The 25,393-nt window shown below is 35.9% G+C and overlaps 1 protein-coding gene, 1 long non-coding RNA gene and 1 pseudogene across 2 annotated transcripts; 1 reads left to right on the plus strand and 2 right to left on the minus strand.

Moving 5' to 3' along the window:
* The window catches only part of LOC102624048 (BTB/POZ domain and ankyrin repeat-containing protein NPR1-like), a 117,185-nt pseudogene that overhangs the window by 5,856 nt on the left and 85,936 nt on the right, over positions 1 to 25,393 (plus strand).
* LOC127901808 (uncharacterized) lies at positions 791 to 1,791 on the minus strand. The gene is made up of 4 exons (XM_052439745.1): positions 1,569 to 1,791; positions 1,376 to 1,480; positions 1,089 to 1,292; positions 791 to 1,003 (listed from the first exon to the last, which is right to left on the minus strand). The coding sequence occupies exons 1-4, from the start codon at positions 1,629 to 1,631 to the stop codon at positions 824 to 826; spliced, it is 552 nt and encodes a 183-aa protein (XP_052295705.1). The 5' UTR covers positions 1,632 to 1,791; the 3' UTR covers positions 791 to 823.
* LOC127901811 (uncharacterized) lies at positions 23,375 to 24,600 on the minus strand. The gene is made up of 3 exons (XR_008054153.1): positions 24,289 to 24,600; positions 24,009 to 24,115; positions 23,375 to 23,913 (listed from the first exon to the last, which is right to left on the minus strand). It is a non-coding gene; the product is annotated as an uncharacterized LOC127901811 (long non-coding RNA).

Consider the following 25,393-nt stretch of genomic DNA (forward strand, 5'->3'; position numbering starts at 1 on the left):
CTGCACAATTCCCGTTATTCCATAACTGATTCAAGAACACCTAATAAATAGATAACCAAGAAATGCATAAATTAATAAAACTTAAATTTTTATAATTTAATAAAATTTATAAGTTTTGTCGGCACGTTACCCAAAAAAATGTGTCAGTATGTGTGACACGTTGGAGTAAGGCATTTGGATACTGCCGTTGTTTCTCACTAATCAAGCGGAGATACTCGTGAATATGCTGTAGAGAAACAGAAATATTACGAGTTTTTAAAAAAAAATTTATACACAAATCCACAACAGTATACACCACGAGGAAATTATAAATACCTTATCGCCTAGCCATCCCATCGAAGCTGTCCCCAAAATTATTTGAAAGAATGACCGCGGGTGCTGGACTCTCCGGCGGACTCTGCTATCACTAGTGAACCATCGATCAAACTCAGCAAACAGACTAGAGTTCTCCAATCCTCTCAGTGGATTTACATCCACACTCGTACTCATGTCAATCGCATGCTCCATGATTTGGGGTCGAGGTAAAGGCCGGACGTTCTGTCCTCGCCTGACCGGAGGAATCATATAAGGACTGTTATAAACATACGACGGTATGTACGCGCGGCCGAACTTACTAACGCCCGGAGGCACCTCTGTGAACACCTGCACGCTCTCCCCACTTACATCCCCGTAGAAACTATACAATGACGTGGGCGTAGACAAATTTTCATTGCCCACGTCAGTATACACTCCAACGTCATCCGGGGCCTATACATTCGCTAAAAAGAACATATTAAATAACTATCAAATTAAAAGTTAAACGAACATTATTATTAAATTTAAATTAGCTTACCGCATACGAGCGTACAGTGGGAGAATCCTTATTTGGACGTTTAGAAAATGTGTCGATGAAGCCAACAACGGTTTCTTTAAAATCTTTTAATTCTGACTTTATTTCATACACGTTACGATCAATCTTATCCAGCCGTCGTCGTACGTAATCATTAAACTGCTTTGTCCTCGACTATTACAAAAGAAAAAAATAAAACTTTAGAATAACAATAAAAAAAAAATAATTTATAAAAAAAATATCGTATATTATTTCTAACCTCAGAATCCCGTGCGTCATCAGAGTTGTCTGTTTGCTGCTGGTGGTCATCAACAGCCACCTCATCCTCAAAAGTGTCATGCCCCACCTCATCCTCAAAAGTGTCATGACGCTGCTCTGGTATTGGGTTTGGTATGTCGTCATGATCGTCATGCTCGTCTGATTGCCTTGTAACCGACGGCATCGCGTTGATTGAGGGTTGGTGCTGTATAAAGTATCATTTAAAATTAGTAAATGAAAAGTCAAAAATTTCGATTAAAAAATTTTTAGTGCCTAGAGTATACCGACCTTATGAACCCAGTCTGGAATGCTTGGCAAGTAATCCTTCACAGAGAGCCAATAATTTCTGCTACTCTCCTTTGAATTTGGCTCAAGAGTTTGTAAAACGTCCCCCTTCCATAAATTCAATTTAAAATTTTAAGTAAGTATACATAACTTAAATTTAGTAAAGTTAAAAAAATAAGTAATACATATTACTTACAAGACGAGATTCGTCGTTGAAGAACGAATAAACCTCCGCAAAGTTGATTCTCGAAGACGCCATGGGCTTCCATTGCAGAATGCGGGGAATCTTATTCTTCGTTTTGACGACCCATGTTGATGGCAACCCTCCGATTGCTTCGTAAATCCAAGCCTACAACAACCAAAGTGAAAAATCAAATAAAACAACTATCAAATATTTAATACTATAAAACTTATTAATAAAAAAAAAATAGCACCTGAACCCCACACGTAAAGCCGTAAAGATTGTATTTTTCAATATTATGATCTGGATTTTTCAACCGAGTCTTCTTAAATTTCTCGTATTTCTCGAACAGTGCATTGTCAAGACTCTCGTAAATCATTTCCCACGACAATAGACCCCATGGACGCTTTCGGAAGTACTGTATATCATCAACTTGGTCAAGCCAATCGAAATTAATTTGACAGTGATTTTTTCTTGCATTTAGTACTCTGTCCGCAAAATAAAACAGCGCAATCTTTAATGCGTCCATATCGTCAATTTCCTCGAATTTCAACTCCTTAAATACTGCATCGAATTGCTTCACATTAATCTTACGATGCACACCACCAAAATACGTATTCCGTAGCCTTTGCTCCATTTCATCATTTTTTTGATTGGTATCAACACCAAATGAAAGTCCAGTAACCAAGCACCATTCGACAATTGACAAGCGAATCAAATGCTTACCAATTTGAAACCATAACTGATCCTCACGGCTATCTTCTTCGTGGGCCACTTGCCGCAGTAGAAGATTGTGCAAAATTACCCCACTAAATGGAAAACTTCGACACTCCAAGAAATGCCAAAATATATCCTTTTTGAACATACGCAACTGCCGGTTTGTTAATTTTTCCTCGATGGCTTTAACGACCGAAGATAACATACACATGCTCGAAATTCGACTAGGAAAGTGATCAGCATAACGAAAATACATCTTGCCTACTTCAAAATCCGGTGATTCTGATTTCGCCATGTATCTGTAATATTTATAAAATTATTACATTACATTTACAAAAAAAAAAAATTAACTCGTTACAAAAAAAATTCTAATTTTTGGTGCGACGGGCAAGCCTGTCGCACCCGAGCTTGTGCGACAGGCGCGCGCGTCGCACCAGCTCTGGTGCGACACGCGCCCGTCGCACCAGATCTGGTGCGACCGCAGCCTGGTGCGATAGGCGCGCGCCCGTCGTACCAGATCTGGTACGACCGCAGCCTGGTGCGACAGGCGCGCGCCCGTCGCACCAGATCTGGTGCGACCGCAGCCTGGTGCGATAGGCGCGCGCCCGTCGCACCAGATTTGGTGCGACAGCAGGCCAGATTTGGTGCAACAGCGTGCCGCGCATGGGCGCGCGCGCGCACCCTGCCCCCCTCCCTCCCCACCCGCAAAATTAAGCACAATCACTCCAAAATCGAAAACAATACTCCCAAACACCACCAACCACCACAAACATCATCACCACCACTATTAATCTCAAGCTATAACTATTATTATTCTAAAATCTCATTTTAAATTAATGAAAATAAGAAAAATGACTAACCTAGGTTTTGTTGAAGGTTGTAGATCGGATGCCGGTGAGAGATGGAGCCGCCGCCGACGAGGGATGATGTCGCCGCCGATGATGGGAGTTGGATCGGTTTGGGAGAGATGAGTGAAAGGGAGTGTTGGGGAAGAGATGAGGGAGGGGTATTTTGGTCTCAAATGTTGTTTTATGGCTAATGTTGATAGAAATATTTTTGGGGGGTTAAGATGAAAAAAAGGGAAATTTTTTTGGTTATTACTGTAAATTTCCCTCTTATCTTGCAAGAGTCTGTTGTTTTATTTTGAAAGAGACAAAAATGATGATGATGGGCAGCGAACTCTAGGAATCAATGCTTGCCGACACTGACACTGACACCCAAGAATGATAAAAACTAACCAAAAAGGTATAGATTACATGAGCCTGAATTTGATAAGTGCACCTATCCTATTGGTAGTGTCGTTAAGGTGCACCAAATTTAAAACCTTATTATTAATATAAATAATTAGTACAGAGCGAGTAAGGATCGATCCCACAGAGACTATGCTAGTTATATTTATTATTAACTCCAAAACAAGATTTAAAATAAAATAATAGTACTAGTAATAATAATAATAATAATAATAATAATAATAATAATAATAATAATATAAATTAATCTAACTAACAAAAATGCCAATTAAAAATAAAAGGGGGGTTTATGAATTTTTAACTAAATAGTAAGAAATAAATAAATTAAAATTACGAACAAGAATTTAATAAAAACTCTAATTAAAGGAGAAAGAAATAATAATGATGAAAATTTTGGTTAAAGGATCATTCGCCACCACCAAACATGCACATAATATATTAATTCTATCATGAATTTATATTGAAACTATCAACCGTAGACAACAATAAGCTCTGTTAGTCTCAATCTTTCCTTAGTGTGTCGTTAGGCAAAATAAGCTCTTCACCTAATCTCTAACCATTAAATAATTTAAAACAAGCTCTTTAAATTTAAGATAATGGAAGCATTAAACAAAAAAAGATATTAGGTTGATCTAGGCAATAAACACACAAGCTCGGATTATTTAACCTAGGTTATGTTCTTCAATTGAAATCACTAATTCCAACCTGCTACTAATGATTAAAATATCAAGACAATTACGGATCAAGAATTTTAATATAGCAATAAAATTTTTTCAAGTCCTATCTAATTGGCCACTCAAATAAAACAAGAATAAACCATGAACATTAATTATAGAAGAACATAAACAATCTCAATTAAATAAATTAAATGATAGAATTTAAATTTAATTGCATAGCATGTTTAGGGTTTTAAATTCACCCTCAACCAAATAAAAATCTAGCCTAACATAATTGAATTGGGAATAAGAAAATTGACAAAACCAATCATGGAGATTAATTCAAGCGGCTGCCTTTTTCTTCAATTGAATTCTGGCTGCTGATTTTTTCTTCTTCTTGCTGCCGAATTGGATTTGCCCTGCTCTTTTTTTTTTTTTTTTTTTTTCTGTCCAGCTGCTGCAATCTCCTTTTATAATGTTAGTTGACCGAATTCTTCTCCAACAAGAATAAAGAAATCATTTTTCAATTCTAATTGAAATCCTTCTCCAATTTAACGCCACCAAAAGCCATTAATTCCAACTTTTGAAAGTCAATTGCGGGCCCGTTTAAATGCTTTCCACTTTTGCAATGCCATGCACGTGTACTCCAATTGCCAATTGGAAAAAAATTAAATCTTTTAATTATTCAACATTTCTCAATTGGATTAATTGCTTTGATTTCTTCCACTCGATTTTATCAATTTTTGACTGTATTTTTGTCTTCTAATTTAATCTTTATTCCTTCTCAATTTGAACTTCTTCGTGCCCTTTTTATTCATAATCTCCAATTAATTCCCTATTCAATAAAATAATTTAATTAATTAAAAATAACAAATAAAAATAACTAGTAATTAAATAATTAAGGGTAAAATATGTATAATTTAAAAATTAACTAAAATAACTAGAATATTTAAGACCAAAACAAGAAAAAGATGGAGAAATTAATAGTAAAATATATGAAAAATACGCACTTATCACCTATCACAAAAAGCTTTTGCGTTCAGTTTCTAACCAAGGAAAATTGTCACTTCTGTCTGTAGGCTTCATAGATTTGTTTAAGCCTTCAAGGATGTCTAGCTGTTACTTACTGTCCAACAACGGCGCTAAATTTCTAGTGAATGATATGTTATTCTACCTCTGTATATTGGAACTTTGACAAACTTCGCCTTTCCTTTAGTTGATTCACTCGTCTCACTTTTATTAAATTGCCCAATTATGAAATGGTCTATTGGAGACTAGCATTGGAAGGTTTCTTTGGGAAAAAAATTTACTGACCACCAATTTTCATTTTGGTGGGTGTCAGTTCATGTTCTGGCTTGACTGTTCTGTTATTTAGGTTGTTTTATCCGTATTTTCTCACTCACTCGACAGTTAGTTCTCTCATGCTTTCAAGCTCAACAGTGAATGCGAGAGATTCTCTTTTTCCCGTCCAGGATATAACCTACCAAATCATTAACGCTGTAGAATAACATCTTGTGTAGGTGAGCTTATGTCTCTGTTCATTGGTCCATCGGCATTTAGGTTCGATAAGCATGACACTGATTTTCCCCCTCATTATTATTTTCCTGCACAGATTATCCCCATTAAGTGTTTGAATTTTGAATATATTATTCTGAATCAAAACTCTCTGTCCGTGTAGCATTTTATATATGCTTTTTGATGTTTGCCAATAATTACCCACTATGGGGTATTTGAATTTTGAATATATTACACTGAATAAAAACTCTATCTGTCCGTGTAGGATAGCCTTGTGATGTTCGTTGATTATGCTCCTGTGGAAGATGTAATCCCGGTTCTCGTGGCTGCCTTCCATTGCCAACTGAATCGGCTCCGTTCTTACTGTATCCAGAGAATTGCAAGGTCAAATCTTGACAATGTTTGTCTCGAGAAAGAGATTCCTGATGAAGTTTCAAGTGAAATCAAATCACTCCGTGTCAAATCTAATCAGGAGTCTGAAGCTAACACAAAAGAAGTGGATCCTTTGCGTGAAAAAAACAGTCAGAAGAATCCACAAGGCTCTGGACACTGATGATTTTGAACTGCTGAATCTTCTTCTGAAAGAGTATAAAGTCACTTTAGATGATGCTTATGCTCTGCACTATGCCGCTGCCTACTGCAACCCTAATTTTTTTTGTGGAAGTGCTCAATATGGGCTTGGTTGATCTCAATCTTAAGGATGCAAGAGGACGTACGGTGCTTCATGTGGCTGCAAGGCGTAAGGAGCCAGCAGTGATGGTGACTCTGCTGAGCAAGGGAGCATGTGCGTCAGAAACTACATCAGATGGGCAAACAGCTGTAGCAATCTGTCGGAGAATGACTAGGCAAAAGGATTATGTTGAAGCTACAAAGCAGGGGCAGGAAACTAACAAAGACCGGTTATGCATTGATGTCCTTGAGAGAGAGATGAGAAGGAACTCCGTGTCTGAGAACTTGGCAATGTCATCAGAGGTGATGGATGATGATTTCCAAAGGAAGCTGGACTATCTGGAAAATAGAGGTGATAATTTCTTTACTGGTATTAGTTCATCACCTTCTCAGAGTTTGTGCATAGCACACTTCTTTCTACTGTTTGTTTGTCCATTCATCCGGAAAATAGAGGTGATATTCCTTTACTGGTATTAGTAAATCATCTTCTCAGAGTTGGTGAGTCCCTTCATCTTAGCATCTCAAACACACATGGGCTCATTGCTTGGGGCCCACTGTTGGCCAATCGTGTGATTTGATCCCCGTTTTTGGAATAGACAATTCTGAATCCATCTGATCTAGGCTTGGTGGTTTGCACTGAACTGGTTTTTGATAAATAATTGTACAAGACTTTGTCATCAAAAACTTTTTTTTTGTTTTTTTTGTTTTTTTTGTTTTCCAAAAGTAATGAGGTACCAAAAAATTTATGCCTATCCTGGATGAGTGCCATAACAGCTTCTTAATATTTTGCAGCGGCTTGTGTACGGTTGTTTCCTTCTGTAGCTAGAGTAGCTATGGAAATGGCAGTTGCAGATACCACCACTGGCCTTTCAGTATTAGGACGGAAAGGACTAAGTAGGAACTTAAAGGAGGTTGATTTGAATGAAACGCCCTCTATGCAAGCCACGAGTCGTCAATTGAGACTGCTAACTCTGCTTAAAACAGGTATTTATATACTTTATTAACTTTTGCACCTTTTTATTTACGGATTATCTTCATAATTAAATAATACATGTATCAAGGTTTCTCCTTCCATTTCATTAGAAGTAAATTGGAATCTCTTTATAGTGCTCTCTTAGGTGTAATCAGATGTATCAAAAGAGAAAGGGTAATTGTTAGTACATTGATATCTCAACCAAATGGTAGAACCTTTCTTTATACCACTAAAGACATTTGTTGCAGGGATGCCTACATAATCAGTGTCCTTCAAAACTTTCAGGGAGTGCGCAATGCCTAAACTAAATCTCACGGGATCAACTCTTTACCTCTGGACCGAATGTGTGACACCCAGACTCAATTAGGGTTTAGAACACATATCGAATCTGAGCGAAATTAAATGCTTGGAAATCCAAATATCCAAAATATCAAAAGGTCATCTACTTTTTGTTTTCATGGATTTCACAAAATTTTGAAAAAATCATTCTCAATCATAAACTATGCGCAGCTAATTAATCAGTATATCAGTATACAACAATACTTCCTCATAAGCAAATAAATCTTACAATCTTTCTTACATGATTTTTTTTAAAAAAGTACTTCTAGAAGTCTTATAAATACAAACATAAACAGAATTCAACTGCTAAAACTATGCCAAAATACAAGCTTCAATCAGTAATACACACGACAAATTATTAAAAACATCTAGCCATAAACCTTATGAAAGTTCAATCCTTCCGAAGCATTCTTCAAATTAATAATTGCTATTGTCTGTGAAAACTAATTGACAAGGGGTCAGCTGTTAACTCAATCAGTAAAAACATTCATAACGAACAAAAAAAATTCTTTGTGCAATATTTTCAGAAAATTCATTTAACCTTTCAAATGAAACAGAGTAATTTTTCAAACACAGTCATGATTTATATAAAACATAAACGTTTCAGACAGAAGCTTTTTGGAACGTAAATTTTGCTTCTTTAAACCGAAAGTTATACATTAGTTTGATTTTAAAGGGAGTTTAGTGGGAAGTTAAAATTGGCAGTTGTGGTAAACGGGTAATGGCAGTTATAAAATCTCAAAAAAACAAATTCAAATCAAGTTTCAAATTTTAGGAGTATTTAATTCAATAAAATAAAGAATAAATAAAGCTTTCATCGAAACAAAACTAAGTAAATTCATTTAAAGCAAAACAGGATGCGAGCATTACATAAGGGTTCTTGACCATACCATGTTTACCCGCAGTCAGATATCTGGGACCTTGTTATTTGGAGACAAGACTTGATTGTGCCATGTTTTCCGCAGCCATATATCTTTTACTTCATTATTCCCTAGACATCTGTGGATAAGAGAAGCCTAAGCCTATTGAGAATAAATTCTGTAATCCAAGACTCTTCAGTTCTTTCATTTGTGGCTAATTACTTATAAAATTTGTGAATTTCATGCCGCATTCCCCTTGCAAAATGTATTTTTATATCCTTAAGATGCGAGTGGTTGAACTGAAATAATAAAAAATGAAAAACAGATTTAATGCCGATAGCATTTCTTAAGAAAAACTTGGGATGTTTATAATTTTCTTAGAGCATTTGCTGAACTTTCTGTGATTGCAGTCGAGATGGGTCAACGCTTCTTGCCTCATTGCTCAGAAGTGGCTGAGGTGTTTATGGATTGCTACTTCCTTCATTTCTCAGAAGTGGTTGATGAGTTTTTGGATTGTGGTTGGTCCGATGCATCCTTCCTAGAAAAGGGTACTCCTGAAGAGCAGAAAATCAAAAGGGCATACTTCATGAAACTTAAAGAAGACATGCAGAAGGCACTCTGCAAGGACGTGGCTTATCACCGTCGTTCAGGGATGCTGTTTCAGCTGCCGTCATCCTTGTCGGCACTGTACAAGTACATGGCTGAGAGCAATCGTTCAGGTATGCCGACATCCTCGGCATCGAGCAATTAAGCATCGCGTTTCCCTAAAAGTTATATTTGACACTTGGGAAACTAAAAGAGTTTAGTGAGCTCGATTGGCATTTGTAGTTTTTTCATCTCATGTGATCTGGCGTGTATCAGTTAGTTTGTAAAATTGTGGTATTGTCTCAAGTCCAGTGACACGCGCGAACGTATAGCATGGATCACAAACTCATTTCATAGAATATTTTTTGGTAAAATTATATAATTTATAGGCTTTGCTTAAAAAAAAAAAAAGAATTGTATTACAATTGGTATGCGGCATGCATGTGTATGCCATATCAGCTGCTGAACTAACTTTGCCTTTTAATTTTGTAGGCATTGCTATCTCTAATTTTCTATTATCATAAATGTGATTTTTTTTAAGCCAAATCATAAATGAGATTCAGATAATCTTTTTTTTTTTAAAAAAAAGAAACTGGAGATTTCTTTTATTTTTCCTTAAAAAATGAAGAAAAAATTTAGAAAGTAGTGAGAGATGGAGAAATAAAGCAATTATATTCATAAATATAATGTGTTTGGTGCAGCGACACAAACTAATGAATTATAATTTATTAGATTGGTTTAGAGAATTTTACATATAAAATTATACCTTTTGAATAAAAAACTTCACAGCTCTTTTGATTTTTCATTTAGATACCCTTTCTAGAACCTCTCCAGCTATAAACACATTCTTATAAAACAAAACAGAAAAAAATTATGTATAATTGTTCATAAGGACTATTTCATTTGTACATAGTACACAGTTGGGCACTAAAGTTATTTGAGGATAAAATTTACAGGAGATGGGTACATCACATTATCAGTATTTTTGTCTTAATTTGAATTCGTTGTACAAATCTTATTAAAATGGTCTCTCATAAAATTTTCTCCAATTTGAGAGGTAGTGGGGAGTGGGCAAAGTGCATCCGTATAGAATTAATTAAAATTAAATTGATATTTCAACTATTTTTACTCAAGGTGGTATTTATTTTTTTTATTAGTGTTATTCCAATTATATCAAATTAAGTTCATTAAATTTTTTAAGTGACGTATGGTATGGAGTTTTTATACATCTAATATTAGTGTTATTCCTTTTGCCCTTTCGAGCACGAATTCGAATCCAATGCTTTATAATAAAGATGTAATATTATTATAATACTAATAATTAACATTAAAATATTAAAAAATAAGTAAAAAAGAATCCAAATTTTTACTGGCATATAACGCAGAGCCAAAACGACAGCGAAACATCAAATTGTTTCTATTTCAACCTTCGCGCAACTTCCAGTGACATACCCAAAACTAAGCTTTGCATGTATTATTATTGTATTTTTGTTATTCATTCACATATTCTTCTTTTCTTTTTTTTTTTTTTTTTTTTTTTTTGCTGTAATTTTTTTTTATGGAACACTCTGTTTCAGTTCTGTTTCTGGTTTTGTTTCAGTTTAATTTTATTGGTTCGTTTCTGTTCTGCTCTATCCTCGGTTGTATGTATATATGTATATATTTTTGGCCTCGAATTGCTTTGATCGCCGGTTTTGTTATTCATTTATCATGAATTTTAGATACCCCTTAAACTTGTATGGCCATGTATTCACTTGATTATGAATGATGGTTTGTGAGATACATCACGTTAACTCGTATTAATGTGTACTTATTTCATTCAAAAGATTAGTGTTTCTCTGTTTTTATTTTTTATTTTTAATTTGAAATGCACGAAAGAAAAATAATATTGCAGAACTAGAATAAAGAAGCCTATTATGCTACCTATTGTCCAAAGGAAGCTTCGGTATATTCGGTAGGAACTACCATGGAAGTCAAATCTTAGCAGAGCCAGGGGGAGTCGTTGTACTTTGTGTTTTGGTCGGATCTCAGAGTTTGTGCATAGCACACTTGTTTCTACTGTTTGTTTGTCCCTTCATAGACATTTCGATAAACTGTTATTTTTGTTCTTTGGAAGTGAATATTTTCAGCAACTAGAACTCCGAAGCATCTGGAGTGATCCATTTTGTCATTCTCAATACCTATAAGAATTGCTTGGAGCACACTGTTAGCCTGTCGTGATCCCATCCACTTTTTTGGATAGACAATTGTGCATCCATATGATCTGGACTAAACTAGTTTCTAATAAATAATTGCCCAAGGATTTAGTCTGAGTGTTACAGCCCAGCCTTTGTTGTCAATACTCTTTCCCCTGTCGTGGATGAGCGCCATAACAGCTTCTTAATGTTTTGCAGTGGCTTTTGCACGGTTGTTGTTTCCTTCTGAAGCTAGAGTAGCTATGGATAGAGCGGATGCAGATGCCACCAATTTTTATACTGGCCTTTCAGCATCAAAATCAAAAGGATCAAGTGGGAACTTAAAGGAGGTTGATTTGAATGAAACACCCTCTATGCAAGCCAAGAGACTCCAATTGAGATTGCAAGCTCTGCTTAAAACAAGTATTCATATACCTTATTAGTTTTTGTACCTTTACAATTAGTGATTTTTGTATCAAAAGAGAGAGGTTAATTTTTAGTACATTGATATCTCAACAAAATGTTAGAACCTTTGGAGCACTAGAGACATTTTCTTAGAGCATTTACTGAACTTTCTATGATTGCAATGGAGACAGGTCGACACTACTTCCCTCGTTGCTCAAAAGTGGTTGATAAGTTTTAGGATTGTGATTGGTCCGACGCTTCCCTCCTAGAAAAGGGTACTCTTGAAGAGCAGAAACTCAAAAGGGCACGCTTCATGGTAGTTAAAGAAGACGTGAAGAAGGCATTTTACAAGGACATGGCTGAGAAAAATCGCTCAGGTTTGTCGTCGTCCTCGTCGTCGTCATCTTTTCCGAAGGAAGGAGTAAAGTGTAAGGGTATGAAAAGGTGATGCTTAGCTGCTTGTCTTTGTTATTCATTTATAGGCAACTAAAAGAGTTTTAGTGAGTTTGATTGTTACTTGTAGACAGATACTCTTCGAGCCTATGTTATGGCTATGTTTTATAACAGCAGATAAACTTTAGAAGCGCATTGTTGTATTTTCCCAGGTATTTGGCATGTAATACACTAAATGACAAAGAGTTTTATAATTTTAGAGGGGAAAGTTATGTCAGTTAATTATTTATTTATTTTTTCTGTTTAATTCAGTTTACATAGCATTTTTTTTCTTTCTAAAAAAAAAATCTCCATATCTTCATCTGCAATTTAAGTCATTTGTAACTTCTTTCAGGGAGGAGAGAGAAAAAAGAAAAAAGAAAAGAAGCATTTGTAAGTATATTTTGCAGTTTTGATTTTCCTACAGAAATTGATTAAGGTACCATTAATGTTCTTTGAGATAGACGGGATATGCAGATTTTTTATTCGAAATTGAAATTAGAAATGAATGGGTATGAATGACATATATGCAGAATTTTTTTAATAGAATGTTTATTCAAAAATTTGTAGCTCCTTACTCTCTAGAAGGAAAAAATAAATTTTTGATTGTAAATATTAAATATTAAATTTATAATATAATAAATGTGTGACTCAAGGTGCACAATACCTATATAATAATAATTAAGAAAAGAAAAATCAAGTGTTGCAAATTACCAATTTTCCCTTGGAATTTGATATTCTATATTAACTTATGTGTTGCATCCACTGGGTTAAGTACAAGTGAAAGAAGCTAACTAAAGTAAAACAAAATACCAGAAAAATATGGCGAGCTTCTCATATATTTTATGTGAAAAAAAAAGAAAACTAAAATTAATTACTTTTATACCCAAATTCTAATGCTTGAAGGCCGCTGGAATTCACTATTGTAATTTTGTCATCCCCATTATTCACTTGCCATCATAGCCTTCCTCCCTTAAAATATGAGAGTCGTTTTTTTTTGGACCAGGACATAATAAAAATAGTATTAATTAATACTAATAATTTTTTTTTTGATTATTTTGCAGTGTGATAGTCTAGTGTGTGCCAGTGCCCATCATATCACTTGAATATGTGGTAAAATTCTGCGACTCTTTGTGAAATAATTTTTAAATTGTGTATTAACCAAATAGTTCTACGAAGACTCTCGCTCACTAAATCACTACTTTATTTTATATATATATATTTATGATAATTATTGAAAAGAAAAATGTGAAGTGAGATTAATGAACGTTTATGAAAGTGGAAGTTAACACAACCAGGATTTATGATGAAATAATTTGAAGTCAAATGAGTGTAAGTTTGTATATATATTTTTTGAATTGTCATATATATACAAGTTTGTCACTTTAATTATGAATATTTTAATAATTCAAAATCTCATTCAATCATTGGTGTTTATTGTATTTTTCGGAATACAAAATTGTAAATAGTCTCACCCTTAACAGTATAATGCTGAACCTTTTTCAAAAAAATATTCTATTATAGTCGTCTTAGGGCCAGTTTGGGAATGCTGTAACTTTTAAAATAGTTATTGTTAGTTGTATTGTAAAAATAATTAGCTGTGAAGAGAATCAGTTAACTGTTTAGTAAATTTTATTTTTTAGAAGTACTGTGAGTTTTAAAAGCAATTATGAACGTTTGGCAAATCTCACTGTTAAACTTTTGAGAGAAAATAAATAACTAAAATGTATATAATGCAAAATAAAATTTACTTATACATATAAAAACATGTACATACAAAATTTTTATTTATGTATCATAATAATTTTAATTAAAATAAAATTATAATATATTGATTTTATTTTTTTATCTGAAAATAATTGATAATTAAATTAACTGTAATAAGGGCTGATAAAAGTGATTTTAATTTTCAAAATCAGCTATAGGAAGATCTGATAAAAGTGATTTTAATTTTTTTTAACAAATACTAAAATTAACTTTTAAAATTTTAAAATCACTTTTAAGCCTCCTAAAAATAATCCCAAACCGCCCTTAGTGAATTATATTTATTTTCAAATTGAAGAGAAAAAATAGTAGTTCGTATGTCAAACATGGAGCTGGCTACGGCACAGCTTCTGTACCTTAACAGACCCAGCTCTCCAAGGGTGCCATTTGCGCGCTTTGTTCCATAGCAGGGACACGTGGAGTGCATGGAGTGGGGGGTGTATGTTACAGAATCTGTAACATATCCACCTCTGTCAAACATTACTTAAAAGAAATTTTTTTATCAAGTTTTAAGCGTGAAAAGATGCAATAAATTACGTCTAAAATTATAAAATTTATCAATCGCTATATAGAAAGTCTGATACTCATGAGCTTAAAAGATAGCCTTTAAATGAGGTATCATACTCAAAACTCTACTTTTATTAATGATTATTCTAACATTTAAAGGCGTCTCTAAGCCACGTTATATAGTTACTAATTACTATTAAGCTTACACTTCTTCCTTCAAAGAAAATTATCTTTTGGCTTTTTCTATTTTTATTATGCTTTTTTTAATTTTTTTTCAAGAATTTTTTTAATGCTTTACCAAGCGGGCAGTTAAAAAACCTAAGTTTTTTTTTTGTTGCTTCTTCGGGGCAGCTACAGTACATGCATGTAGGGGTGGGTAAAATATCCGACCCGATCAGACCCGACCCGAAAAATTTTGGATTCCGATCGGTTCGGGTTGTTATTGAAACCCGAACGGGTGAAAAATTACAAACCCGATTGGGTTGTGATCGGATCGGGTTAATTTTTCACCCGTTCGGATTGTGATCGGATCGGGTAAAACCCGATCCGATCCAAATACCCGATCGGGTCGCACAAAAAAAAAAATTCACTAAACCTATAAACACATCACACATCACACATGCACACACCAGACACCACACACACGGCCACACACCAAAAAAAAAAATGGGAGCAACTGGTTTTTGCCTCTTGAATAAATTAAATAATAATAAAAATAATAATATTTAATTATAAGAAATAAAATAATAATAAAATATTCATTATTTTAATATTAAAGGACAAGACAAAAAATATTTTTTATAATAATAAAAAAGAAGTTTCAAGTTTAATGGTATAAATATTAAGTTAATAGTCCTGATTTCATGTTTATTGGTGCATTAATTTTATTATTTTCATGGTTGCAAGTTAATGATCTCACGTTTCATGTTTATTGCCCTAAGTTTGAATTTCCTTCAGTTTCACATTTAATGGTCAAGGTATCAACTTAATGGTCTCGGTTTCATGTTCATTGGTCCATTAATTTAACGATTTTCATGGTTGCAAGTTAATGATAACATATTGCATGTTTATTGCCCTCTGTGTTCATGTTCCTTTAGTTACATGTTTAATGATTCGGGTATCAAGTTAATGGTTATGGTTTCATGTTTATTGATCCATTAATTAAATAATTTTAATGGTTGCAAGTTAATGATCTCATATTTCAGATTTATTGCTCTAAGTTTCAAGTTCACTGGTTTCAAGTTTATTGATTTTGGTATCACGTTAATGGTCATGATTTCATGTTTATTGGTCCATTAATTATATAATTTTTTAGGTTGCAAGTTAATGATTCGATATTTCATGTTCATTGCCTAGGTTTCAAGTTCATTAATTTAATCTTTTTTATGGTTGCAAGTTAACGATCTCATATTTCAGGTTTATTCCCTTAAGTTTCAAGTTTATTGGTTTTGATATCACGTTAATGGTCATGATTTCATGTTTATTGGTCCATTAATTATATAATTTTTTAGGTTGCAAGTTAATGATTCGATATTTCATGTTCATTGCCCTAAGTTTCAAGTTCATTAATTTAATCATTTTTATGGTTGCAAGTTAATGATCTCATATTTCAGGTTTATTGCCTTAAGTTTCAAGTTCATTGGTTTCAAATTTATTGGTTTAGATATCACGTTAATGGTCATGATTTCATGTTTATTGGTCTATTAATTATATAATTTTTTAGGTTGCAAGTTAATGATCACATATTTCATGTTTATTACCCTAAGTTTCAAGTTCATTAATTTAATCATTTTTATGGTTGTAAGTTAATGATATCATATTTCGGGTTTATTGCCTTAAGTTTCAAGTTCACTGGTTTCAAGTTTATTGGTTTAGATATCACGTTAATGGTCATGATTTCATATTTATTGGTCCATTAATTATATAATTTTTTAGGTTGCAAGTTAATGATTCGATATTTCATGTTCATTGCCCTAAGTTTCAAGTTCATTAATTTAATCATTTTTATGGTTACAAGTTAATGATCTCATATTTCAGGTTTATTGCCTTAAGCTTTAAGTTCACTGGTTTCAAGTTTATTGGTTTAAATATCACGTTAATAGTCATGATTTCATGTTTATTGGTCCATTAATTATATAATTTTTTAGGTTGCAGGTTAATGATTCGATATTTCATGTTTATTGCCCTAAGTTTCAAGTTCATTAATTTAATCATTTTTATGATTGTAAGTTAATGATATCATATTTCAGGTTTATTGCCTTACGTTTCAAGTTCAGTGGTTTCAAGTTTATTGGTTTAGATATCACGTTAATGATCATGATTTCATGTTTATTGGTCCATTAATTATATAATTTTTTAGGTTGCAAGTTAATGATCACATGTTTCATGTTTATTGCCCTAAGTTTCAAGTTTATTAATTTAATCATTTTTATGGTTGCAAGTTAATGATCTCATATTTTGGGTTTATTGTCTTAAGTTTCAAGTTCACTGGTTTCAAGTTTATTGGTTTAGATATCACGTTAATGGTCATGATTTCATGTTTATTGGTCCATTAATTATATAATTTTTTAAGTTGCAAGTTAATGATAACATGTTTCATGTTCATTGCCCTAAGTTTCAAGTTCATTAATTTAATCATTTTTATGGTTGCAAGTTAATGATATCTTATTTCAGGTTTATTACCTTAAGTTTCAAGTTCACTGGTTTCAAGTTTATTGATTTATATATCACGTTAATGGTCATGATTTCATATTTATTGGTCCATTAATTATATAATTTTTTAGGTTGTAAGTTAACGATCACATGTTTCATGTTCATTGCCCTAAGTTTCAGGTTCCTTCTGTTTCAAGTTTAATGGTCCCGGTATCAAGTTAATGGTGCTGATCTCATGTTGATTGGTCCAATAACTGTATGATTTTCATAGTGCAAGTTAATGATCGCATGTTCGAAGTTAATGATTTACTGTTCATTTAGTTTCCTTTGCTTCCGCTGAATAACAAATATTATGTTTTAGGTCAAGATGAACCGATTAAATAGCATGCAAAATGGTTTGAAATCAATGTGCATGATTAATTATGCCAGCAGTTGCAGCTACTAACGGCCCTGCTGGTAATGCTTGTTTTGGGGATTTTAGTTGCTGCTGCTGTTGGCATAAGCAACCAACAACTGCAGTTGCAGCTGGACCAGCAACAGCAGTAGCCACCAACTGGTGCTTACGCAGGCAGCAATTGCTACAAAAGTAGCCAGCAGTTGTTGCTGCATAAGCAACAGCCAGCAGCTGTTGCTGCTTATGCAGCAACAACAACAACAACAACAACAATAACAACAACAACAGTAGATGCTGCTACTTGTAGCTGCCAACAGCTGCTGCTTATGCAGCAAAAGGTGCATGCAGAACCAGCAACAACAGCAACTACCAACTGCTGCTTTTGCAGGCACCAGCTGCTGCTGGAACGCCAGCAGCTGTAGTAACAACACCAGCAGCAGATGCTGCTGCATCTAGTTGCCAGTAACAGCTGCTTATGCAGCAACAGGCAGCTGCAAAACCAGCAACAGCAGCAACTGTTAGCTGCTGCTTTTGCAGGCACCAGCAACAACTGTTAGCTGCTGCTTTTGCAGGCACCAGCAGCTGCTGCATCCAACTGCCAGCAGCTACTACTTATGCAGGCACCAGCTGCTGTTGCTGCTTGCTACTGCATCTAGCTGCCAGCAGCTGCTGCTGAATCAAGCTGCTAGCAGCTAGCTACCAACTGCTGCTTTTGCAGGCACCAGCTGCTGCTGGAATGCCAGTAGCTGTTGCTGCTTTTGCAGCAACTACAGAAACAACAACAACAGCAGCAGCTGCTGCTGCATCCAGCTGTCAGCAGCTGCTGCTGCTTATGTAGCAATAGGCAGCTGTATAACCAGCAGCAGCTGCAGCTGGTAGCTATTGATATAATAAGCAGCAGCAATGGTGGCATCTAAAACAAATTTCCGAACATGTAAAACATACTTCCGAACACGTAAAACAACCATCCAAACATATAAAACAAATTTCCGAACATATAAAAGAAACTTCCGAACTTGTCAAATAAAATTTCCGAACATATAAAACAATAATCCGAACATAAAACTAACATCCAAACATACATTATGGCATAAAGAAATGAAAACTACTGAGGCGGCGGGGATGGTGGTGCTGGAGGTGGAAACAGATTAGGAATGCTAAAGTGTTCGAACATGAGGCGTTGTCCGTGAAGGAGCTGCTGATGCTGCTTTGACAAATGCCGGTGCTCCTCTAGAACGTGATGCTGAAAGCTAGTCTGCTGTACAGAAAGTGTCATAACCTTGTCCATAAGTTGTTGAAGAATAACTTCGCAGGAGTCATGTGGATCTGCAGGTGGTACGGAAGATGCAGAAGCATCATGATCAGGTTCACAGGTAGGAGGGTCCTCACGTCTACGCTGACCCCAGAAAGGAAGTGAAAAATCAAGCAGCTGATCAGCAGGAACCACAGAATTCAAAGGACGATCATCACTTGGAGCAAGCATTGTGTACTTAGCTTCAGTATACTTCACCCATGCTCCATTACGCCACTCAAATCCTAAGGCATACACGGCCTCATCTCCTATACTCCTACAGGGTTTACAAGACGGTTCGTTAATGGGCACCCTAAAGTATTTAAGGATTTGCGTGATGAAATTTCCATATGGAAGAGCACGACTGATTAAGTTAGGTATGGAAAGCATGGTGCGTATAATAGTGTATCCGAACTAACCGGACGATGCCTGAGGATAGAATCAATCAAAGCAACATCCATGTGGGTAACATCATCTAAGTGGCCCGATCGAGGAAGGACAATATTCTGAATTATACGATGTAAAATACGCGATTAAAGGCATAGACATTGAGCACGGAAATGGATTGTACAGACCTCATCAGAAAGATCAATGCACCTACAAATGTTTCTAACGGCATCAACATGAACAAAGTTATCAATCGTAGGAACTTTCCTAGCAGAATATATTTCTAACCCATCTTCAGAGGTTTGTAGGATAAAGTTCAATTCAGTATCATCAAATTCAATCAAAACTCCTCCAACGTTGGTGATTACTCGATTCTCTTTCTCCGCGGAAGTATCCATATTCGAGTAAAAAATTTTCACCAAGTCAGGATACACATTCTCATTAATCGTAAGGGCATTAATCCAACTAACTTCCTCCAACAATTGCAACAAATTTCCATTGCTAATACTAAGGCTACGAAGCCAATTAGGCACAATATAGAATGTATCAAGTACCTTACACGTCATGAATCTTTAGCGAAAACGGGTGGCCAAACGCTTGTTCGGAAAGTGTCTTGATTCGAAATCAGGTTGGTCTACAGGGTCCCCGTCCTTCCGTGTCCGTTTAGGTGGTGGAATCAGCTCTTTCCCTTTGTCTTTCGCTCTACGTGGCCTTGAAGTCGACATTATGATTTTTCACTGATTTGAAGAGGTATAAACCGATTCGATGGAAGATAACGATGTTTAAAAAGGATATGTGGGTTCAATTTCAGTATTGGACCTAGGGTTTACAACCTTGGGGTTTTCGGTTTCGACGGTTATTGATTGCAAGAGCAAATGGTGGGAAATGATTTCTTAGATTGAATATGGGCTATGAACTGATTATAAACGTGTGATATTTCGATTGAGAACGTGGGAGAGAGGATTCGGTTTGTGAAGATGAAGATGAACAGTTTCAATACTTTGAACCAGGCTAACAGTTACAAAATAATAGGGTGACCGTTCATGTTCCAGAAACTGTAGTAAGGGAAAACGGCTAGCCTTTTGTTTTTCAAGGCTAGCCATTTAATGTCCAGAGACCAACAAAAGCGAAAACGGCTAGCCTTTTCTGTTTAGAGGCTAGCCGTTTGATGTCCAGAGAGCACCAAAACACAAAACGTCTAGCCTCTAAATTTTACAGGCTAGCCGTTTTCGCTTTTGGTGCTCTCCAAAATAAAAAACGGCTAGCCTCTTAAATTTAAGAGGCTAGCCGTTTACCCTCCAGTGAGCACCCATTCTGAAACAGCTAGCCTCTTAAATTTAAGAAGTTAGCCGTTTCCCTTCCAGTGAGCATCAAATCGATAAAGGCTGGCCGCATGAGCTTAAGAGGCTAGCCGTTTCCCGTCCAGTGAGCACCCATACTTAAACGGCTAGCCTCTTAAATTTAAGAGGCTAGCCATTTTCCCTCCAGTGAGCACCCATTCTGAAACGACTAGCCTTTATAGGTAATAGGCTAGCCGTTTAAAGGATGTAGCCACCAACCTAAGCACCAACCAAACCCCATCATTTAATGAAGACATTGAATGTCAAACAAACACAACCCACGCAGTACTCTTCTAAGTCTTGAAGTAGGTCCTTTTGATGGTATTGAAATGGTAGAATCTTGAGAGAAGATAACCAGAGAGCATGACAACATCTTCAGATGTGGGAAGCATTTCTGCATGGGTGTTGGACCTCAATGATAACCAGTCATCGGAACAAAAAACAAGTGAAGCCGAAGATAACCCATCATATGATAATGAGATGGAAATTTGTGCAAGTGCAGGTACGTCATTACCCCCACAAACTAGCGAAAGCAATGAATATTTTGGGGACAAATCTGCTACAATATCATCTGGTCATACGACGTACAGTTTGGCTAAAAAAAGTAAACTCATTGAAGTGGGTGTCGGATCCTATTTTGATACTGTCAATGATGCCCACATATGGTATAAAAATTATGATAAGTCGGTTAGATTCTCTATGAGAAAAGATGAACTCCGTCGTAACGGTAAAAGTGGTGAAGTAGCAAGTCGGCGATGGGTTTGCTTAGGGCAAGGATACATGCTAAAAAAATAGATGGAGAAAACAGATAGAATCAGGGAACCGAGGGGCATTACTCGTAACGGGTGCAAGGCGGAACTTTGCGTGAACTATGATAAGTTGAAAGGGAAGTACGTAGTTACTAAATTCGTTTTTGACCATACTCATCGGTTGGTTGAACCGCATGAGACACAATTTATTCGTTTGCATAAACTTGTCGACGAAGCTGATTTGGCTCACGCAAAGGCATTGCGACAAGTTAGGATGAAAGTAGGCCAGTTCATGAATTACAAGTCTGATCAAGCAGGAGGGTTCCATCATGTTGGGTATATGGGTAAGGACATGCGGAATAGAATAGACGCAGATCACCGTGCGTAAATTATTGACACCAACACAGAGGCTGCCATTGCGTACTTATCTGCAAGGGTTGATTATGATGCTAGAGTGTACTTCGAGTATACACTGAATGAGGAAAATCGACTGCGGAACTTCTGGACCGACACTGTTGGTCGGTACGACTATGAACAATTTGGAGATGTTTTAGCTTTTGATGTAACGTACAAGAAAAATGCATACAACAAACCTTTGGTCGCATTCGTTGGTGTAAATCATCATAAAAGAACAACTGTTTTTGGATTTGCGATACTAATTGACGAAACTGTTGAATAATATGTGTGGTTCCTACAGACTTTCTTATCGGCAATAAAACAAAAAAAACCCATAAGTGTCATAACAGATGGTGATAAAGCTATGTTAAAAGCGATTAAAACGGTTATGTCTGGATGTGTACATCGACTCTGCTACTGGCATCTTAAGCGAAAATGCACAAGCAAATGTGAACAGAAATGAGTTCACGTCGAAGGTTCGGCAGTTAATGTTGAATCCAATGTCCATGGAGGAGTTTGATCAAGATTGGTTCTCTGTTGTCTATGATCTGGGACTGGAACAAAATCCTTGGGTGGAAGAAATGTATGCAAAGCGTAGAAAATAGGCAGAGGCTTATTTGAAAGGAACCTTTTTCGTGGGAATGCGAACCACACAAAGGTGTGAGAGCTTGAATTCTTACTTGCGTCACTTTGTTGAGCAGAAACTAAAACTATATGATTTCATTAGATAAATTCATCGTGCAATGTATTGCATACAGCACAAAGAAGTCCAAGATGAGTATGAGACAAACCACACAGCCCCAGTTCTTACAACACATCTGCAAAACATTGAAAAACATGCATCCGAAATATATACAAGGAATGTATTGAAGTGGGTTCGGATGGAGATCCTCGGAGAAGCCATGCTGATATGCTCGGGTGTGCCCAGACAGCTAATTCCAACATCTATACTTTGACAAAATTTCAGTATCCAGAACAAAAATGGACAATGGTATTTTATAATAAAGAAGTTGCAATTACTTGTTCATGTAAGATGATGGAATCAGCAGGCATTCCATGTAGGCATATATTTCACGTCGTGAAGTTCGAGCAATTAGTTCGCATTCCACTAACATTGATTCTTGGTCGCTGGACCAAATTAGCGAAGGTGAGTAAAGTGATGAAAATGACCGCTGTAACGTCACACCTCGATAAGGAAGTGTTAAAAACAACAGAGTTTGGCTCGCTTTCAGCGGCATGTACTAATCGTTGTCTTTTCGCTGTAAAGAATGAACAAAGTTATATGATAGCGTTAGACGAGATTCAACGGACTTGCCTGCTATATCCGTCAAAGGACATGCAGCCTAATGACCTTCATTACAGCGTTGGCAGTACTGGTTGTGTTTCGGCTGACGATCAGCCAAGGCATTGTTCTTATAATGTGTTAACACCGCCTGTTTTGATGGAATCAGGCTCGCCAAGTTCCCCAACATTTGCGTTCGAGACAACTTGTCCTTGGAGGCATGACATCTCAGAAGGAATTGACGGCCATTACGACAACAGTAACACATTTGGTATAACTTATGAAACCAATGCAAACACATACTATAATTGGTGGCCTCATAATAACTTGTAAGTGATATCCCATGATATATGAATTTGCTTGGCAAACTTTCTTAAGTTGTTTAACTAACTCGGATTTACATTATGCTTAGTTGGCGACGGTACACATACTTGGAGGATAGGGGATGATCGCTAATGATGCACTTTTTAGATCTGAACCGAGGGGGCCTTTTTGGAAATCCTTGAGTTATATTATCGTGTACGAAGTGAACAATGGCAATGTAATAACATATTTTGCGTACTTAGTGATAATAACAACATTTACAACAATTCTCTTCCTTTCAACATGTATTAATTAAGACAACCGGTTGACGAAGGAAAAAATCATAATTGCCCCATTAATTCGTCTACGGCTTCGGATCATCAAAACAATTTACATGACTCATACATCAACGCCAGTTACAAGGTAAATTTAACAAAAGTTTAGAGGTGTGAATGAAGTCAGCCAAAAATTATCATAATCTGTATTCACAACAACTCAGCCCTTCTGCCTGAAACGACGTTTTGTGCAACTGTTCTTATGACCTTTTCTGGTGGACACATTACGAGGCTTCACTGTTGATGCAAGCTTCGATTCATTTATTAACGTTGTAGCGTTACTGTAGTGTGCATTAGCCAACGCCAATAATTGATCGCGTTGTTCGTTGAACGGAGAGTCTATAAGTTGTAACACAAGTTGCGCCCGAACATTCTGTGAGTCATGCTGCGGAAAAAATCATGCACTTTCATCATGTAAGTGGCCCAACAACAATAGTAAAATCAACCAAGAAACCACATAAGGCGAATAACAGAGCGTACCACATACGATTTGTTGGTGATGATTCCAGGAGTATCCATAAATTTGATGACGTAAACTCCACAATCAAAACCGTTAGGTTTCCGTGGAACTCCTTCCCCATGGGTCACTACAAATGACAAGAAACTCCAAACTACTGAATATGTAGCATCCACGACGCCATGAAGTATAGCATCCCACGAGTGTAACTATTTTCAAGTGCAAAAATACACCACAAGTATTAATAACACAATACTCAGAAAACTAAACTCAAAATTTTTATAAAAAATTAGTTGGACTTACAATACTATTCACTTGGATTTCTCGATCTCGTGTCCGTCGTGCATCCGGTAGTGGATCCCAGATCTCCGCTTGTTTGTCTTTAATTTTAACCAACACCATAAACCAATGGTGGCCACCATTGTGCATGGGAACAAAGATCTATTCAAGAACAACTTGAGGTCACTTTTACCATACATAATATCGATCATAACGAAAAACCATTTCAACAAACACACACGCTATCTGATGGCACTGGTGCAGGTCATACATGTAACGTTTGCGGTATTGGGAGGCAGCCTTGAAACAATCTAAATGTGCATTTGGCATTGTAGCAAATTGCTACATATTCATCACATCAAATTCATATAAAACACAACTGAAATTACCACAGTTAATGATGAGAAAAAGGATATGAAAAAAAAAGACGGGAACGGATCAGTAACTGCATATTTTGTTGGTAGGAACCAGCTGATTGGTTGCCCGTGGCTTTTGCACGACTCACGTCGTGTAAGGTAATCACTCATCATGCAAATAATCTAAACACAAGAACAATTATAATTGGTTTTATTAACTACAATTTCATCATTAAAGTCAAATTACGAACAAACCTCTTCGTCAAGTGATGCATCGGGCAAAAGTGATAACAAGTCTCGCCGAGTGATATCCTCATGACTTGATCGCACAATTATTTCACTGTATGTTAATCACATGATATATTAACAAAATCAAATAACTATGACAACATATTAAACGAAAAGAGCTTGATGAGTGAGCATGAAGGTATTGTTACTTTAGGCTAGCGCTTTTGTCAAATCTATACTGGAGCATTTTCAATTGATCGAGGGTCACCGGCTCATTCACGAAAAAAGGGCCCACTCGATATTTTGGCTTTGGACCACGTGAGATTTGATCATACGGGGACAACTGGTACTGCCCCGGCTTTTGATTTCTGTATGGCCGAGGAGGGCCTAAAGACAGCGGATTAAAATCTTGCGGCTGTTGACATTTCTTCTCTTGTTGCGCAGAAGACTACATATTTATTCAAGACAAAGAAAGAAGAAAGATTAGACTAAATCATATATAGTTTAGACAAAAGTTAACAAATTATTAATCTATGTAAACCTCG

This window comes from Citrus sinensis, chromosome 4, assembly GCF_022201045.2.
Source record: "Citrus sinensis cultivar Valencia sweet orange chromosome 4, DVS_A1.0, whole genome shotgun sequence".
Classification (NCBI taxonomy): domain Eukaryota; kingdom Viridiplantae; phylum Streptophyta; class Magnoliopsida; order Sapindales; family Rutaceae; genus Citrus; species Citrus sinensis.